Raw genomic sequence first — 17,889 nt, forward strand, 5'->3', positions numbered from 1 at the left:
TCTGTGATCATGATAGGAAATTTTTAACCCATTTCTCACAGTCAATAGAAAAACCAGACCAAAAACCATTAAGATACAGAAAATGTAAGTAACATTACCATAACCTCGTTGTCGTACCTAGAACACTAAACTCCATGCTGCAGATAATTCTTCATGCATACAGAGAATGACAAAATATGACCATATGTGATCAATAAAGCACATGCCAGCAAATTTTAAAGGATTTCAATTATATAGAATATGTTCTTTAATTACAACACAGTTTTGTTAGAATTCAGTAACAACTACAAAATCAGACAACTCCTACAGGTTTAGAAAGAAGGAAACATAATTCTAAGAAGCAAAGGGTCAATGGAAGAAACTGGATAACAAAAATACTACATATCAAAACTAATGGAGCCACAATGGGATTCCGCCTCACACTTACTAAAATGACCACACTCCACAAGACAGATGATAACAAGTATTGTTTCGTGTGTGAAGAGATTGGAACCCATAGAAACTGCTAGTAGAAATGTAAAATGGTGCAGTCACCTTGGAAAACAGTCTGGCAGTTCTTCAAAAGGTTAAGCATGGAATTACTATATGACTCAACAATTTTACTCCTTTGTATCTACTTAAGAGACGTGAAAACATATGTCCACACAAAAAACTTAGACACAAGTGTTCATAATAGCACATACATACGAGCCAAAAAGTGGAAAAAACTCAAACACCTGTCAACCAATTAATGGATAAATAAAATGTGATATATCCCTACGATGGAATAGTATGTGGTCATAAAAAGAGTGAAAAACTGAAACATGCCACAACATGGGTGGAGCTTGAAGACATTACGCTAAACGAAAGAAGTCACTCACAAGAAGAACGTATACTGTATGATTCCATTTATATGAAATATCTAGAAAAGCAAATCCATAGAGACAGAAAATCAATGCATGGTTGCAAGGGACTATGGGGGGGTGATTAGAAAAGGGAAATAGGTATGGGTTGTCTTTTTGGGGTAATAGATATGTTCTAAAATTGAGGTGATGGTTCACAACTCTGAATACACTAAACATATTGCATTGTATACTCTGGGTGGGTAAATTGTATGGCATAGGAATTATATCTCAGTGAAGCTGTTACAAAGAAAAATTGAGAAAAGGAAAGAAAGTGGAATAATATAAAATGTTTAATTAAACAAAAGGCAGGAAAAGATGGGAAGAGAAAAATTGGAACCAAAAACAAAGGCAACTGATAGAAAACAATAACGAAGTGGTAACTATTAATCCAAGTCTATCAATAGTCACTTTGAATGACAATGCCCAAAATACACCAATTAAAATAGAATATCAGAACGGATCAAAAAACAAGACTCAAGTATAGGTTGCCTGTAAGAAACCTACTTTATTTTTTTTATTTTTTAGAGAGAGAGAGAGAAAGAGAGAACGTGCACGCAAGTGGGGTGGTGGGGAGAATGCAGGCTCCATGCCCAGAGCAGAGCCCCACGCTGGGCTCGATCTCATGACCGTGAGATCATGCGTGACCTGAGCTGAAATCGAGAGTTGGACACTTAATTGACTGAGCCATCCAGGCGCCCCCAACCAATACACTTCTAAATAATGCATGAGTTGAAGAAGAAATCTCAACAGAAATTTAAACACATTTTAAACTAAGTGAAAATTAAAACGTAACATTAAAATTTATGGATGCAGTAGAAGTAGTGCTTACAGGGAAATTTACACCATTAAATGCATACATATTAGAGAAGAAGAAAAATCTCAATCATCTAAGTATCTACCTTAGGAAACTAGAAAAAGAAGAGCAAATTAAATTCAAAGTGAGCAGAAGAAAATACATAAGAATTAGAACAGAAATCAGTGAAATGGAAAACAGGAAAGCAACAGAAAAAAATTAATTAAACCAAAAGCTGGAACTTTTAGAATACCAATAAAATCATAAGCCTCTAGTGAGGTTAACTAAGAAAAAAAAGAAGAAACAAGTTACTGATATCAGAAATGAAAGAGAGAACATCACTGCAGATCCCTTGGAAATGAAAAGAATAATAAAGGAATACTATGCACAACTCTGTGCTCACAAATCTGATAATCTGAAACAATCTTTTTATGTTTATTTATTTCTGAGACAGAGAGAGAGCATGAATAGGGGAGGGATATAGAGAGAAGGAGACACAGAATCCGAAGCAGGCTCCAGGCTCTGAGCTGTCAGCACAGAGCCGGACACAGGGCCCGAACTCACAAACCGTGAGAGCATGACCTGAGCCGAAGTCGGTCGCTCAACCAACTGAGCCACCCAGGGGTCCCACAAATCTGATAATCTGGATGAAATGGACCAGTTCCTTGAAAGACAGAATCTGCCAAAATTCACGTGAGAAGAAATAGATGACCTGAATTGACCAATATCTATCAAAGAAATTGAGTGAATAATTGATAACCTTCCAAAACAGAAAGCATCAGGCCCAGATGCAATCACTGATGAATACTACCAAACATTTAAGGAAGAAATGGTACCAATTCTCTACAATTTTTTTTTATTTAATTTATTTTGAGAGAGAGAGAGAGCATGAGCAGGACAGAGAGAGGGGGAGTGAATCTCAAGCAGGCTCCGTACTGTCAGAGCAGAGCCTGATGTGGGGCTCAATCCCATGAACCTCTAGATTATGACCTGACCCAAAATCAAGAGTTGGATGCTTAACTGACTGAGCCACCCAGGCGCTCCTCTCCACAATTTCTTTCAGAGGATAGAAACAGAGGGAATACTTCCTAACTCATTCTATGAGGCCAGCATCGTCCCAATACCAAACCCAGATACAGATATTACAAGAAAAGAAAACTACAGACCAAGATCTCTCAGGAACATACGTGCAAATATCTTTAACAAAAATTTGCAAATCGAATCCAACAATGTATAAGAATTATATGCACCATGACCAAGTAGGATTCATTCCAGGTATGCAAGGCTGGTTCCACATTTGAAAATCAATTAATGTAATGCATCACATCAACAGACTAAGAAAGAAAAACCATATGATCATATCAATAGATAGAGAGAGAGGGAGACGGAGGACCTGAAGTGGGCTCTGAGCTGACAGCACAGAGCCTGAAGTGGGGCTCGAACTCACAAATTTTGAGATCCTGACCCAATATGTTAAGTCAGACACTTAAACAACTGAGCCACCCAGGCACCCCTCCTATTTTTTTAAAAAAAGTTTATTTATTTTGAGAGGGGTGGGGCTAGGGGCAGAGAGAGAGAGAGAAAGAGAGAAAGAGAGAATCCCAAGCAGGATTTGCAGTGTTCAGTGCAGAGCCCAATGCCGGGCTTGATCTCATGAACCATGAGATCATGACCTAAGCAGAAATCAAGAGTTGGCCACTTAACCAACTGAGCTGCCCCGGCACCCCTGTACCACCCTATCTTAATGCCTAGTTTGCCACTTTGTATTAACTTTTGTTTGTTTGTTTCAAGTTTTTATTTAAATTCCAGTTAGTTAACATATAGTGTAATGTTAGTTTTAGGAGTAGAATTTAGTGATTCATCACTTACATATAACACCCAGTACTTATCACAAGTGCTCTCCTTAATACCCATCACCCATTTAACCTATCCCTCTGCCCACCTCTCCTCTGGCAACCCTCAGTTTGTTCTTATAGTTAAGAGTCTCTTTATGGTTTGCCTCTCTCTCTTTTTTTTAAATTAAAAAAATTTTCCTCTATGTTCATCTGTCTTGTTTCTTAAATTCCACATGAGTGAAATCAAATGGTGTTTGTCTTTCTCTGACTGACTTATTTTCCAATGATTGTTTTTTAAATTCTTTTTTAATGTTTATTTATTTGTTTTGAGAGAGAGAGAGCGAGCAAGTGCAAAGCATGAGAGGGAGAGGGGCGGAGAGAAAGGGAGAGAGATAATCCCAAGCAGGCTCAATGCTCAGCACGGAGCCCAACTCAGGGCTCAATCTTACAAATATGAGATCATGCCCTGAGACAAAATCAAGAGTCAGATGCTTAACTGCTCGAGCAACCCAGGCACCCCTCCAATTACTATTCTTGATAAAAAGTCTCAGAAAACTACAAAGAACTTTCTTGACTGGATAAAAGTTTGACTGGATAAAAGTTATCTACAAAAATCCTACAGCTAACTTTTTACTTAAATCTAAGACATTTGAAGCTTTTCCACTAAGATCAGGAACAAGGCAAGGCTATCCCCTCTCACCACTCCTTTTCAACGTCATACTGGAAGCCCTTGCTAATGCAATAAGGCAAGAAAAGTTAATAAAAGGTATACAGATTGAGAAGGAAGATATAAAACTGACTTTGTTTGCAGATGATGTGATTGTCTATGTAGAAAATCTGAAGGAATCAACAAAAACATTTTAAAACTAATAAACTATTTTAGCAAGGTTGCAGAATAAAAGGTTAATGTACAAAAGTCAATTGCTTTCCTATATACTAACAATGAACAAGTGGAATTTGAAATTAAAAACATCATACTATTGGGGTGCCTAGTTTGTCAGTTGGTTAAGCATCCAACTCAATTTTGGCTCAAGTCATGATCTCATGGTTTGTGAGATGAGTCCCTCACTGGGCCCTGTATTGATGGCACAGAGCCTACTTGGGATTCTCTCTCTTCCTCTCTCTCTCTGCCTCTCCCCCACTCGCATGCAGTCTCTCTCAAAAATAAATAAATAAAAATTAAAACAAAAAACAAAACAAAAAACCATAATACTATTTATATTAGCACCCCCAAAAATGATATACTTAGGTATATAAATATAACAAAATATATACAATATCTATATGAGAAAAACTATAAAACTCTGATGAATAAAATCAAAGAAAAACTAAATAAATATGGAGATAGTCCATGCTCATGGATAGGAAGACTCCATATTGTCAAGATGTCAGTTTTTCTCAGCTTGATTTACAGATTCAATGTAATCCCACCGAGTTATTTTATGGACCAACATTCATGATTCCAAAGTTTGTATGGGTAGGCAAAAGTCCCAGGATAGTTGACACTATATTGCTGGAGAATTACAAAGTTAAAGAATAGATGCTACTCAACTTCAAGAATTACTGTAAAGCTACAGTAATAAGACAGTGAGATAATGGCAAAATAACAGATAAATAGATCTATGGAACAGAAAAGAGAATCCAGAAATAGACCCACACAAATATAATCAACTGATCTTTGAAAAAGGAGCAAAGGCAATACAAGAGAGAAAAGATAATCTCTTCAACAAGTGGTACTGGAAAAACTGGACATCCACATTCAGGAAAAATAAAGAATCTAGACATAGATCTTATATGCTTCATAAAAATTAACTCAAAATGGGTCATAAACTAAAATGTAAAGCAAAACTATAAAGCTCCAAGAAGACAACATAAGTGAAAACCTTGATTACCTTGGGTATGGTGATGCCTTTTTAGATACCACACTAAAGACATGATCTCCTAAAGAAATAACTGATAAGCTGGATTTCACCAAAATGAAAAACTTGTGGTCTGCAGTAGACAAGACCAAGAGAATTAGAAAACAAGCCACAGACTGGGAGAAATTATTTGCAAAAGACACATATGATAGGGGCGCCTGGGTGGCTCAGTTGGTAAAACGTCCAACTTTGGCTCAGGTCATGATCTCACAGTTTGTGGGTTGGAGCCCCGCATCAGACTCTGCTGACAGCTCAGAGCTTGGAGTCTACTTCAGAGTCTGTGTCTCCCTCTCTCTCTGCCCTTCCCCTGCTTGTCCTCTCTCTCTCAAAAATAAATAAACATTTTTTAAAAAGACACATATGATAAAAGACTGTTACCCAAAATATATAAAGAACTCTTAAAACTCAAAAATATGGGTTGGGAGTTGGGGGAGTTAAAAAAAAAAAAAAACTCAACAATAATTTTTAAATACCCGATTAAATGGGGCACCTGGCTGACTCAGAGAGTGGAGTGTGTGACTCTTGATATCAGGGTCGTGAGTTTGAGCCCCACCTTGGGTGTAGAGATTACTTAAAAATGAAATCTTTTATAAGGAAGATGTGGTATATATACAATGGAGTATTACTTGGCAATCAAAAAGAATGAAATCTTGGCATTTGCAACAAGGTGGATGGAGCTAGAGGGTATTATGCTAAGTGAACTTAGTCAGAGAAAGACAAATATCATATGACTTCACTCATGTGGAATTTAAGATACAAAACAGATGAACATAAGGGAAGAAAGCAAAAATAATATAAAAACAGGGAGAGAACAAAACATAAGAGACTCTTAAACATAGAGAACAAACTAAGGGTTGCTGGAGAGGTTCTGGGTGGGAGCATGGGCCAAATGGGCAAGGGGCAGTAAGGAGGACACTTGTTGGGATGAGCACTGTGTGTTATATGTAGGGGATGAATCATTGGATTCTACTCCTGAAATCATTATTGCACTATATGCTAATCAACTGGGATGTAAATTAAAAATAAATAAAATCTTTTTTTTTTTTTTTAATTTTTTTTAACGTTTATTTATTTTTGAGACAGAGGGAGACACAGCATGAATGGGGGAGGGGCAGAGAGAGAGGGAAACACAGAATCAGAAGCAGGCTCCAGGCTCTGAGCCATCAGCCCAGAGCCCGATACGGGGCTCGAACTCGCGGACCGCGAGATCGTGACCTGAGCCGAAGTCGGACGCTTAACCGACTGAGCCACCCAGGCGCCCCAATAAAATCTTTAAACAAATAAAAAAATAAAAATCTGATTTAAAAATGAACCAAGGGGCCCCTGGGTGGCTCAGTCAGTTGGGTGTCTGATTTCGGCTTAGGTCATGATCTCATGCTTTGTGGGTTCAAGCCCCACATCCGGCTCTGTGCTGACAGCTCAGAGCCTGGAGCCTGCTTCTGATTCTGTGTCTCCCTGTCTTCTCTGCCCCTCCCTCAGTAGCACTCTGTCTCTCAAGAATAAATTTAAAAATGTTAATTTTTTTTAAATGGACCAAAAATCTTAACAGACATCTCACTAAAGATGTACAGATGGCAAATAAGCATGTGGCCCATATCACGTGCCATCAGGGAAATGTGAATTAAAACAATGAGATGCCAGTACACACCTATTAGAATGGCCAAAAGCCAAAGCAGTGATAATGCCAAATATTGACAAAGATGCGGAACAACAGGAACTGCTTATATGTTGCTGGTAGGAATGCAAAATGGTATAGTCACTTTGAAGACAGCTTGGCAGTTTCTTTCTTTCTCTCTCTCTCTTTTTTTTTTTTATGGAAGTTTCTTACAAAACTAAACATACTCTTACCAGCAATCGAGCAATAACACTCAGCAATAACACTTCTGGATATTTACCAAAGGAGTTGAAAACTTATGTCCACATAAAGCCCTATACAAAGTTGTTTATAGCAGCAGGAGGGGAGAGGAGAGGAGCTGGAGGTTGAATCAGCCAATAATCAATGACTTAGTCAATCAGGACTCTGTAATAAAGTCTCCATAAAAACCCAAGAGAACAGCTTTTTGGTATTTTTCTGGAGAGCTTCCATACTTGGGGAACCAGGACACTTCCACATATCACCACACTGGGCTCCAAGCTCTACTGAGGACAGAAGCTCCTTTGTGTGGGACTTTGTCCAATGTATCTCTTCATCTGGCTATTGATTCATATCCCTTATCATAGCCTTTAATAAACTGGTAAATGTAAGTGTTTGCCTGAGTTCTCTGAGCCCTCTAGCAAACCAAACAAACCTAAGAAGGTCATTGGAACCTCCAATCTGTAGTGAATTGTCCGAAGCACAGGTAACAGTCTGAGGCTTGTGACTGGCATCTGAAGAGGAGGGTTGTGGGGCAGCCTTGTAGGACTAAACCCTTAACCTGTTGGATCTGATGTTATCCCCAGGTAGATACTATCAGAATTGAGTTGAATTCTTGGACACCCTGCTGGTGTCTGAGAATTGCTTAGTGTTCTATGTGAAGGCCCACCCCCATCCCTCCATTAGAATTGGGTCTTGGAACCCTAAAAGGCGACTCGATACAGTTTACAAAGCTGAAATAACCTTGATAACAAACACCTAACAAAGACTGTGCAAGAAAGGAAAGTTACAAGCCAATCTAACTCAGGAATGTGTATGTGAAATTTCTAAAAATATATGTTAGAACATATAGTCTAGCAACAAATTGAAAGGTTAATGCTTCCAACCAAGTTATAGTTACTCCAAACTTGCAAAATTAGGTTGGCCTTTGAAAAAAATCAATGTAGTTTTATGTATTCAGAGGATAAAAGATGAAAATTACATGATTATCTCAATAGATACAGAAAAGCTTTTGATAAAATTTAACATCCATTCAAAGTAAAAACTCTTAGCAAAATATGAATAGAAGGAAATGTCTTTAATTTTATAAACTATGTCTGCAAAAAGTCTACAGAAAACATTATTTTTAATGATGAAAGGTTGAAGGCTTTCCCTTTGAGACTGGCAATGACACAAAGATGTTTACTTTTACCACATCTATTCACAACACACTGAAAGGTCCTGGATAATGCAATAAGCCAAGAAAGAGAATTAAAATGTATAAGGATTATATGGGGCACACGGGTGACTCAGCTTGTTGAGTGCCTGACTCTTGATTTCAGCTCAGGTTATGATCTCACATTTCGTGGGATCGAGCCCCACATCAGGATCTGCACTGACAGTGCTGAGCCTACTTGGAATTCTCTCTCCCTCTCTCTGTCCCTCCCCTGCTCACTCTCTCTCAAAATAAATAAACAGTTTTTTAAAAAGAGGGTTAGGTAAATGTCCATCAACTGATGAATGGATAAAGAAATTGTGGTTTATATACACAATGGAGTACTACATGGCAATGAGAAAGAATGAAATATGGCCCTTTGTAGCAACATGGATGGAACTGGAGAGTGTTATGCTAAGTGAAATAAGCCATACAGAGAAAGACAGACACCATATGTTTTCACTCTTAGGTGGATCCTGAGAAACTTAACAGAAACCCATGGGGGAGGGGAAGGGAAAAGAAAAAAAAAAAAGGAGGTTATAGTGGGAGAGAGCCAAACCATAAGAGAGTCTTAAAAACTGAGAACAAACTGAGGGTTGATATGGGGGGTGGGAGGGAGGGGAGGGTGGGTGATGGGTATTGAGGGCACCTTTTGGGATGAACACTGGGTGTTGTATGGAAACCAATTTGACAATAAACTTCATATATTGAAAAAAAAAAAGAGGGTTAGGGGCGCCTGGGTGACTCAGTCGGTTGAGTGTCCGACTTCGGCTCAGGTCATGATCTTACAGTTCGTAGGTTCCAGCCCCGCGTCGGGCTTTGCTTATAATACTAATACTATAAACAAATCAAATACCTGTTAAGAAATCTAACAAATACACTTCATGTAGAAATCTATAGAACAATATTTAGAGAAATTCTAGAAGATGCAAATAAATGGAGAGATAGACTATGTTCATTGATTGGACAACTCAATGTTGTAAAGATGAATTCTCTCCAGATTGACCTAAGATTGTACCCAGTTCCAATCAAAATCTCAAGGGTTTTTGTTTATGCTTTTGTTTTGGTGGAACCCGACAAGCCGTTACTAAAGTGTATGTAGAAATGGAAAGCACTCAGAATTGCTAGGATACTTTTGGGAAACAAACTGAGAGGGCTTGGTATACTGGATATCAAGGTTTAAATGAATCTGGGGACACAGTGTGATAGTGGTGCTGAGGTAGACAAGTAGATCAAAGGAAGAGTGAAGATCTCAGATACAGACCCATTCATACAGATACCTTTGAATAATGCAAAAACGATAGAGCAATGGCAAAATGAGAAATGGGGAGGGAAATGAGAAATGAGCCTTTTCAGTAAATGATGCTGGACCAACTGGATACCCCTCCAAATGAAATTAGATCCCTACCTAATGTCATTTACAAAAATCAATCCCAGCAGTGTGCTTGATGAATATTCAACAACCTGCTGCTCCCCAAAGGGCAAAATCCCTGACTTCCAACGTTTAGTGAGTTCTGTGGTGTAAATACTCCTACCCTGGCTGATTCTAAGCAACCAACGTAAGGTCACTGAAGGCAGAGTAGGAGGAAAAGAACGCGTGTTAGCAGTACGTAGATGGTATTTCCATACAGATTCAACGGACATCAATAACCTCAAGAACAGAGATAAAAGTAAAATGAGTAGGAAGTGATGAATTTGGGCTATTTTTTTATTGCTTTTGTTTTTTACATAATCTATTTAATTGTTCAGTTTATACAGGTTAATTTTTAGTAATCGCTGTATTTAACAATTGGCTCACAAAATACGTGAACATTTAACAAACTTTCTCTTGAGCCTGTGTAAGCCAGCTCTAGCCCACCCTGATTGCACACCTAAATATGAAAGGCAAAACATAGTTTTTGTGAAAAAATATGGAATTATTCTACAATTCTAAAAAGTTGTTTTTTAAGATTTAAGTAATCTCTACTCTCAAGGTAGGGGCTCAAACTCAAACCCCGAGATCAAGAGTCGCATCCTCTACCAACTGAGCCATACAGGAGCCCCAGGAAAGTACTTTCATCATATTAACATAGGGAACTGTTTCTTTTTCTCTTTCTTTTTTTAGGTTAGGTTCGTTGAGATAGGTGTAGAAAAGAGTTAATATAGCCCACCTGGGGAAAGGACTGCTTACAAGGTTGATCCATGGCTGGTGTCTGGGAACTCAGATATCAGAAGTGTTCTCACACTCCCTCTTACCAGTGCCTCACTGTGCCTGAACTGTTTCTGCAAACAATGAGGTTTATTTACACTGAACACCTGCCTTGCCTTCTGGGAGACCAGAATTTTGGTACATGCTAAGCAGTGGGGGCCTACATAACCAGCTCTCCATTAACAACTCTGGGCACTGAATCTCTTTGAGCTTCCCCGATAGACCACATTTCAAATCTGTTTGCACAATTCATTGCTAGAGGAATTAAGTGTGTCCTGTGTTGACTCCACTGGGAGAGAGTTCTTGGAAGCTCACCCCTTGTTCTCTCTGGACTTGCCTCTCCAAGCCTTTTCTCCTTGCTGATTTTGCTTTGTATTGCTTTCAGTGTAATAAATCTTAGCTGTGAATAGGACTGTGTGCTGACTCTTGTAAATCCTGCTAGTGAATCGTTATACCTGGGGATGATCTTGGAGACTCCTGACACAAGGTGCAAAATTCACCTTTTTAAAATATACAGTTTGATGGGCCTGTGTAGCCACCAGCACAAGGAAGTTATAGAACATTTCCTTATGCATTTGTGCAATTCTCTCTTTCTATCCTCAGCCACTTGACAGCCACTGATTTATTTTCTGTCCCTATAGTGTTGCCTTTTCCAGAATGTAAAATAGTATGCAACCTTTAAATAAACCCTACACCCAACGTGGGGCTTGAACTCACAACCCTGAGATGTTGAGTCACATGCTTTACTGACTGAGCCAGCCAGGCACCTTGGTATATAGCCCCTTGATTCTGACTCCTTTACCTCAACCTGTTACTTTTGAGATTCATCCATGTTCACATGCATATAAATACCTCATTCCTTTCTGTTGCTAAACAGTTTCCCATTGTAAGTCTGTACCACAGTTTATGTGTTCACAGTTGTTGCACATTTGGGTTGTTCTCTGTTTTTGGTGATTATGAATAAAATTGCTGTACACACACACACACACACACACACACACACACAGGTCTTTGTATGGACGTATATTTTATTTCTATTAAGTATCTAGAGATGCAATTAATGGGGTGTATGTGTGTTTGCCTTTATAAGAAATTGCCAGGCTATTTTCCAGAGTGCTTTCCCAGAAGCAATGTTTGAGAGTTCCAGTGGCTCCACATCCTTACCAGCACTTGGTATTGTCAGTCTTTTTAATTTTAGCAATTCTACCAGCTATCGAATGATATCTTATTGTAGTTCTAATTTGCATTTCCCTAAACACTGACAATGTTGAGTATCTTCTCATGTGCTTATTTGTTACCAAATATCTTTTTTAATTTTTTTTTTTAACATTTATTTATTTTTAAGACAGAGAGAGACAGAGCATGAATGGGGGAGGGACAGAGAGGGAGGGAGACACAGAATCGGAAGCAGGCTCCAGGCTCTGAGCCATCAGCCCAGAGCCTGACGCAGGGCTCGAACTCACGGACTGCGAGATCATGACCTGAGCCGAAGTCGGACGCTCAACCGACTGAGCCACCCAGGCGCCCCCCAAATATCTTTTTTAAAAAAAGTAATTTCTATATCCAATGTGGGGCTTGAACTCATGACCCAAGATCAAGAGTTGAGCACTCTTCCCACTGAGCCAGCCAGGAACCCCCAAAATATATTTTATATTGATATGTCTGTTCAAATAGTTTGCTTGTTTAAATACTGAGTTGTCTTCAGGGGCGCCTGCGTGGTTCAGTTGGTTAAGCATCTGACTTCAGCTCAGGTCATGATCTCACGGTTCCTGGATTCCAGCCCCACCTCAGGCTCTGTGCTGACAGGTCAGAGCCTGCAGCCTGCTTCGGATTCTGTGTCTCCCTCTCTCTCTGCCCCTCCCCTGCTTGTACTCTGCTCTCTCTCTCTCTCAAAAATAAATAAAACATTTAAAAATAAAATAAAATATTGGGTTGTCTTCATATATTGAATTGTAATAGTTCTTTATCCTGAATACAAGTACTTTATCAGATATGTGTTTTGCAAATATTTTCTCCTCCCTCTGTCTTATCTTTTCCCTTTCCTAACAGTGTTTTTCAAAGAGCAGAAATTCTCAATTTTTTTCAAAATAAAACATTTTATCAATACAATTTAACTATGAATTCAATTACTTTAATAAATATAGGGCTCTTACAGTTATCTATTTCTTCTTGATTGAGTTTTAGTACTAGTTGTCTTTGAAGGAATTTGTCCTTTTCGTTGAGACTAATAAAGTTATTGGCATCAAATCATTCACAACATTCTTCATTATTATTTCAATGTCTGTAGGACTTGTAGTGCTGCGTGACCCAGTCTCTCATTGTTTGTTTGTTTGTTTGTTTGTTTGTTGAGAGAGAGAGAGAGAGAGAGAGAGAGAGAGAGAACGCATGAGCAGGGGAGAGAGTCAGAGGGAGAGAGAGAATCTTAAACTCCCCCTGATGCAGGGCTGTGGGATCGTGACCTGAGTTGACTCAAGAGATGCTCAACCAACTGAGCCACACAGGTGTCCTCTGAAATCTTTTTAAATAAGAGCATGTAATGCTAAATCTCCCTTTAAGCACTGCTTTAACTCTGTTCCCCAAATTTTGATCTGCTGTGTTTTCATTTTCATTCAATAAAAAATATTTTATTTCTCTTGTGATTTAGTTTTTGAACTGTGGGTCAAAATGTGTGGTTTAATTTCCAAATATTTGGAGGTGGGGGTTTCCAGATATCTTTATTATTGATTACTAGTTTAATTCTATTTTAGTCAGGACACACTTTGTATGATTTCAATATATTTACATTTTGAGATTTATTTTATGGCCCAGACTATCATCTTAAAAGCTTTTCCTTTTTTTTTTTTTTAGGATTTTTTTTTTTTTAATTTTTAAGTAATCTCTATACCCAACATGGGGCTCTTACAACCCATCAAGAATTGCATGCTATACTGACTGAGCCAACGAGGTGTCCCTATGGCTCAGAATATCATCTATCTTGACTAATGTTCTATGCACACTTGAAAATACTGTGTATTCTGCTGTTGTAGGGGGCAGTATTCTGGAAAGATCAATTAGATCAAGTTGGTTGATAGTGTTATTCATGTATTTTGTATCTTTAATGACTTTTTGGTTTCCATATCCTGAGAAGGAGCATTGAAAATTCCAACTATAGGGAACCCTGGGTGGCTCAGTCAGTTAAGCATCCCACCTTTTGATTTTGGCTCAGGTCATGATCTCATGGTCATGCGATCGACCCCTGGGTGTTGACAGCATGGATCCTGCTGAGGATTCTCTGTCTCTTTCTCTCTCTGTCCCTCTCCCCACTGGCAAGCTCTCTTTCTCAAAATAAATTTTCTCTTAAAAAAGAAAGAGAAACAAAACTCCAACTATAGTTTAGCTATTTCTTCTTTGATTTCAATCAGGTTTTGCTTTTTTTTTTTTTTCAATCAGGTTTTGCTTTGTATACTTTGAAGTTGTCATTAGGTTTATGCACTTTTAGAATTGTCTTCTTTCAAAAAAAAATTTTTTTTAATGTTTATTCATTTTTGAGAGACAGAGACAAAGCATGAGTGGGGAAGGGGCAGAGAGAGGGAGACACAGAATCCGAAGCAGGCTCCAGGCTCTGAGCTGTCTCAGAGCCTGACGCAGGGGTCAAACCCACAAACTGTGAGATCATGACCTGAGCCGGAGTTGGATGCTTAACCAACTAAGCCACCAGGCACCTCTGTCCTGTCTTCTTGATAAACTATCTTTCTCATTATGTAATGCCCCTCTTTATCCTTGTAAAATTGTTCTGAATTTTATTTTCCACGTTGTTAATATAGTTGAAGGGATTCCTCACTTCTGGTTTTGTGGTGATCTTTTTGCTGTTTATTTCTACCATTTTCATGACTCCTTTTTTTGTAGTTTCTGTGTTTCTGCTCATATTCTCCATCTGTTTATGCATGTTGTTTGTCTTTTCCACTGGATCCTTTAACAGATTAGTCTCTGGTAGTTTCATTACCTGGGTCATCCTTTGGTCTGGTTGTTTTGACCCGTTTATCATTTGACAGTGGTTTTTCTTTTCTCTTTCATTTCTGGGTGTGGAATAAATGCTAGATATTGTGTGTAAAAGAAGGGTAGAGCGTTAGGTAAATAGTCTTGATGCCCAAAGATGGGCATGTCTCTTTTCTGTTAGGTTGTTCAGAACAGGGATTGAATCAGTCCAGTCAATAGTAGAGCTGAGCTTGGGTTTTGCTGTTGCTAGAACTTCTCCAATGGGCAAAGCTGCTGCCACCTTTTGATTCATGTGAGGCCTGAGATGCCAGAGTGTTTTCCTCAGTGTTTCTGCGTTCCACTGTCAGCAGGCCCTGTGTGTCTGAACCTCAGAGGAGGGTCTCTTGCTCTTCCCACTCCCTCAGGTGTAAACTGCTGTTGCTTGTTAACCAGGGCAGGACCCGTGATGGGGGCAGTTCTTGTCATTTTTTTCCTGTTTCAGCTTCACGCTTAGATAGACCTTGCACACTTGAGTCTCAGGGTGGGCCTTTCTTCCCGTTCTTGCCCTTCCCTTCCTTGCCAGCCAAACTCTGGGACTTGTATGTGAGGGGAGTCCGGGGTGGGAGCCAGTCTTTAGCCTCCAAGAGGCTGCACGCCTTTGCACGCAGGGTCTGGGTCCCCCTCCCCTCCTCCCCAGGGGCATTGTGTTTGCATTCACCCCCTAAATCATACCTTTGCTTGGAACTGATGGCAAAAGGATTCTGTTCTTCCCTCACGGTTATTGCAAATGAGGCTTGTAGCGGGGAGAGGAGCTTCCCGCCCCTGCAGAGACAGGTGGCTGTGCTCTTACCCTCAGAGGCAGTTCATTTTTCCTGCTTGTGGGAACAGGAAGGTTTCCAGAAGCTTAAGGCTTTGCTTTGATTGACAGAAGAGTCTGGAAAGTGGGTGTTGTCTTGTTCTTGCGCAGCACTAACTGGATGCTCTCAGGTCTCATGCTCCCCACCCGATTTTTCTCGTGAGCACCCAGTTTTTCTCGTGAGCACCCAATTGAGGCTTATGGAAAAGAGCGCGTGAAAGACTGCAGACAACCCTTGTGTCTGGAGCTTCCAGAGATTCTGACCTGTCAAGCTAAACTCTGCCTTTATGAATTCATTACCACATGGCTGTCTCCCTTCCCATTTTTAGGGTGCTGTCCCTTCCTTCCAGGTTCTGCCATGGACAAAATCCATGTGTTCTCTCTTTGAAGGGGCTTGCTGCCCTCTGGATTTCAATTTATCTGGCTGCCTTGTGACCCGAGCTCTTTGAAGAGCCCAAGAAGTCATGATTGTGCAGGTTATCTGACTTTTTTCTTGCTATTAGGATGTAAGTGATGTCCTCATGTGACTTTGAGCACCCTAGGTGGAAGCAAGTTTCCAGGAATGATTTTGGAACCGCAAAGGAAAATTGATAAGTCTGACTACATAAAAATTAAGGTTAATATTAATTAAACATCAGGAGTATGAAATTGCAAGCCACAGAGTGGGAGAAGATATTTGCAATACATATTGACCAATAAAACAGACCATAAATGGGGTATAAGATAGTCTAAGAGAAAAACGGGCTAAAGAGTTAAGAAGATGCTTCACAAAAGCAGAAATGGGGGGGCACCTGGGGGGGCTCAGTCAGTTGAGTGTCCAACTTCGGCTCGGGTCGTGATCTCACTGTTTGTGATTTTGAGCCCCACATCGGGCTCTCTGCTGTCAGCACACGGCTTGCTTCTGATCTCTCTGCCCCTCCCCTACTCATTTTCTCTCTCTCTCTCTCTCTCAAAAAAAAGTAAATAAATAAACATTAAGAAAATAAAAATAATGGGGCACCTGGGTGGCTCAGTCGGCTAAGCGTCCGACTTTGGCTCAGGTCATGATCTCACGGTTTGTGGGTTCAAGCCCAGCGTCGTGCTCTGCGCTGACGGCTCAGAGCCTGGAGCCTGCTTCGGATTCTGTGTCTCCCTCTCTCTCTCTCTCTCTGCCCCTCTCCGCTCACGCTCTCTCTCTCCCTCAAAAATAAATAAATATTAAAAAAAATAAAAACAAAGCAGAAATGTAGATGACGAATAAACATATGGAGAGAATGCAAATGCCACAACATGCCTAAAGAGTGGCTAAAATTTAAAAAGTGTGAGAATATCACGTGCTGGTGAGGGTGTGCAGCAAAGGCAACTCTTATCCACTGCTGGTGGGAGCTGTTGATTGATAGAGCCACCTTCACATGATCTCGTCAAGGTAAAGGTCAGCTAAATTCCATCCTAGCAGTTCTGCTCCTACATATATACCTCAGAATTGCATGCACTATACCTCCCGAAGCCGACCCTTGTGATCGACACATCCTTCTTTTAGCTTTGATGAACTTCTGGCCAAGGTACTGCGTAGTCTGACTGGCCACCAGATCCCTCAGGGTAACTGTGCATTTCTTCGTCACTCCCACTTTGTATACTCTCATGGTTGCACGCCCAGGAGACATCACCTCCATGTTCGGTTGAGTAGAGACTCTCCCCTCCCCGAAGCTTCTCATATGCCTGTGAGGGGCTCCAGGGCTGAGGTAGGAGCCTCTGCTACCGTTCTCAGGGGTGGCGGTGCTCACACACCTCACTGCTTGTTTGACCAATAAAGTTGCCTTTACGTCCCTTTCCCTTGGGCTTGGAGGGTGGGTTTGTACAGCCCCTTCTACTTTTCAGAATACATTCACATACCTTACCTTGTATGCACATCATGACCCTGGGAAGTAAGCTCCATCGGGCAGGGCTTTGGTCCATTTTGTTCCTTGCTGTAATCCCTGATGCCTAGGTGGTCCTGTGAAGAGGTGAGGACTTTACAGATGGAGAACCTTAGGTTCAGAGAGGTCATCTGACTCCACTTAGGAGCCTTCTAGCTCTGAGTCTGGTGTTAGTGCTGCTTTTCAGAGCACAGGCTAACCTTTCATTTCTATAAATTATATGAGAAAGGACAAAGAACTGTGTCTGTGGTGTGATGTCACACAGAGGAAAGGACACTGAAATAGAAGTTTAAAGCCTGGGTTCCAAAAAGAAAAAAAAAAATAAAGCCTGGGTTCCAATATTGTCACTGATGCTTTCCGGTCCTAAGACTCCAACGCCAGACTCCGGTAGGGATGTGAGAAGACCATGGCTATGAAGTGTATTGTAAATAGTAGGGTAAGGGGCTCAGTTGGTTGAGCATCTGACTTCGGCTCAGGTCATGATCTCATGGTTCATGAGTTCAAGCTCCGTGTCGGGC

At 40.2% G+C, this 17,889-nt stretch overlaps 1 protein-coding gene across 3 annotated transcripts in view; it reads right to left on the reverse strand.

Annotated features, from left to right (window-relative positions):
• Window positions 1-17,889, reverse strand: part of CSPG5 (chondroitin sulfate proteoglycan 5) — a 53,814-nt gene that overhangs the window by 17,434 nt on the left and 18,491 nt on the right. For 2 of the 3 annotated variants that reach the window (XM_060630899.3, XM_081793960.1), the window contains exon 5: window positions 17,354-17,448. The exons of the other annotated variant lie outside the window; for it this stretch is intronic. In XM_060630899.3, the coding sequence (XP_060486882.1) occupies window positions 17,354-17,448 (95 nt within the window). The remainder of the gene's footprint in view (window positions 1-17,353; window positions 17,449-17,889) is intronic. 3 annotated transcript variants of the gene reach the window in all.

Source organism: Panthera onca, chromosome A2 (genome assembly GCF_046562875.1).
Source record: "Panthera onca isolate mPanOnc1 chromosome A2, mPanOnc1 haplotype 2, whole genome shotgun sequence".
NCBI classification, from domain to species: Eukaryota; Metazoa; Chordata; class Mammalia; order Carnivora; family Felidae; genus Panthera; species Panthera onca.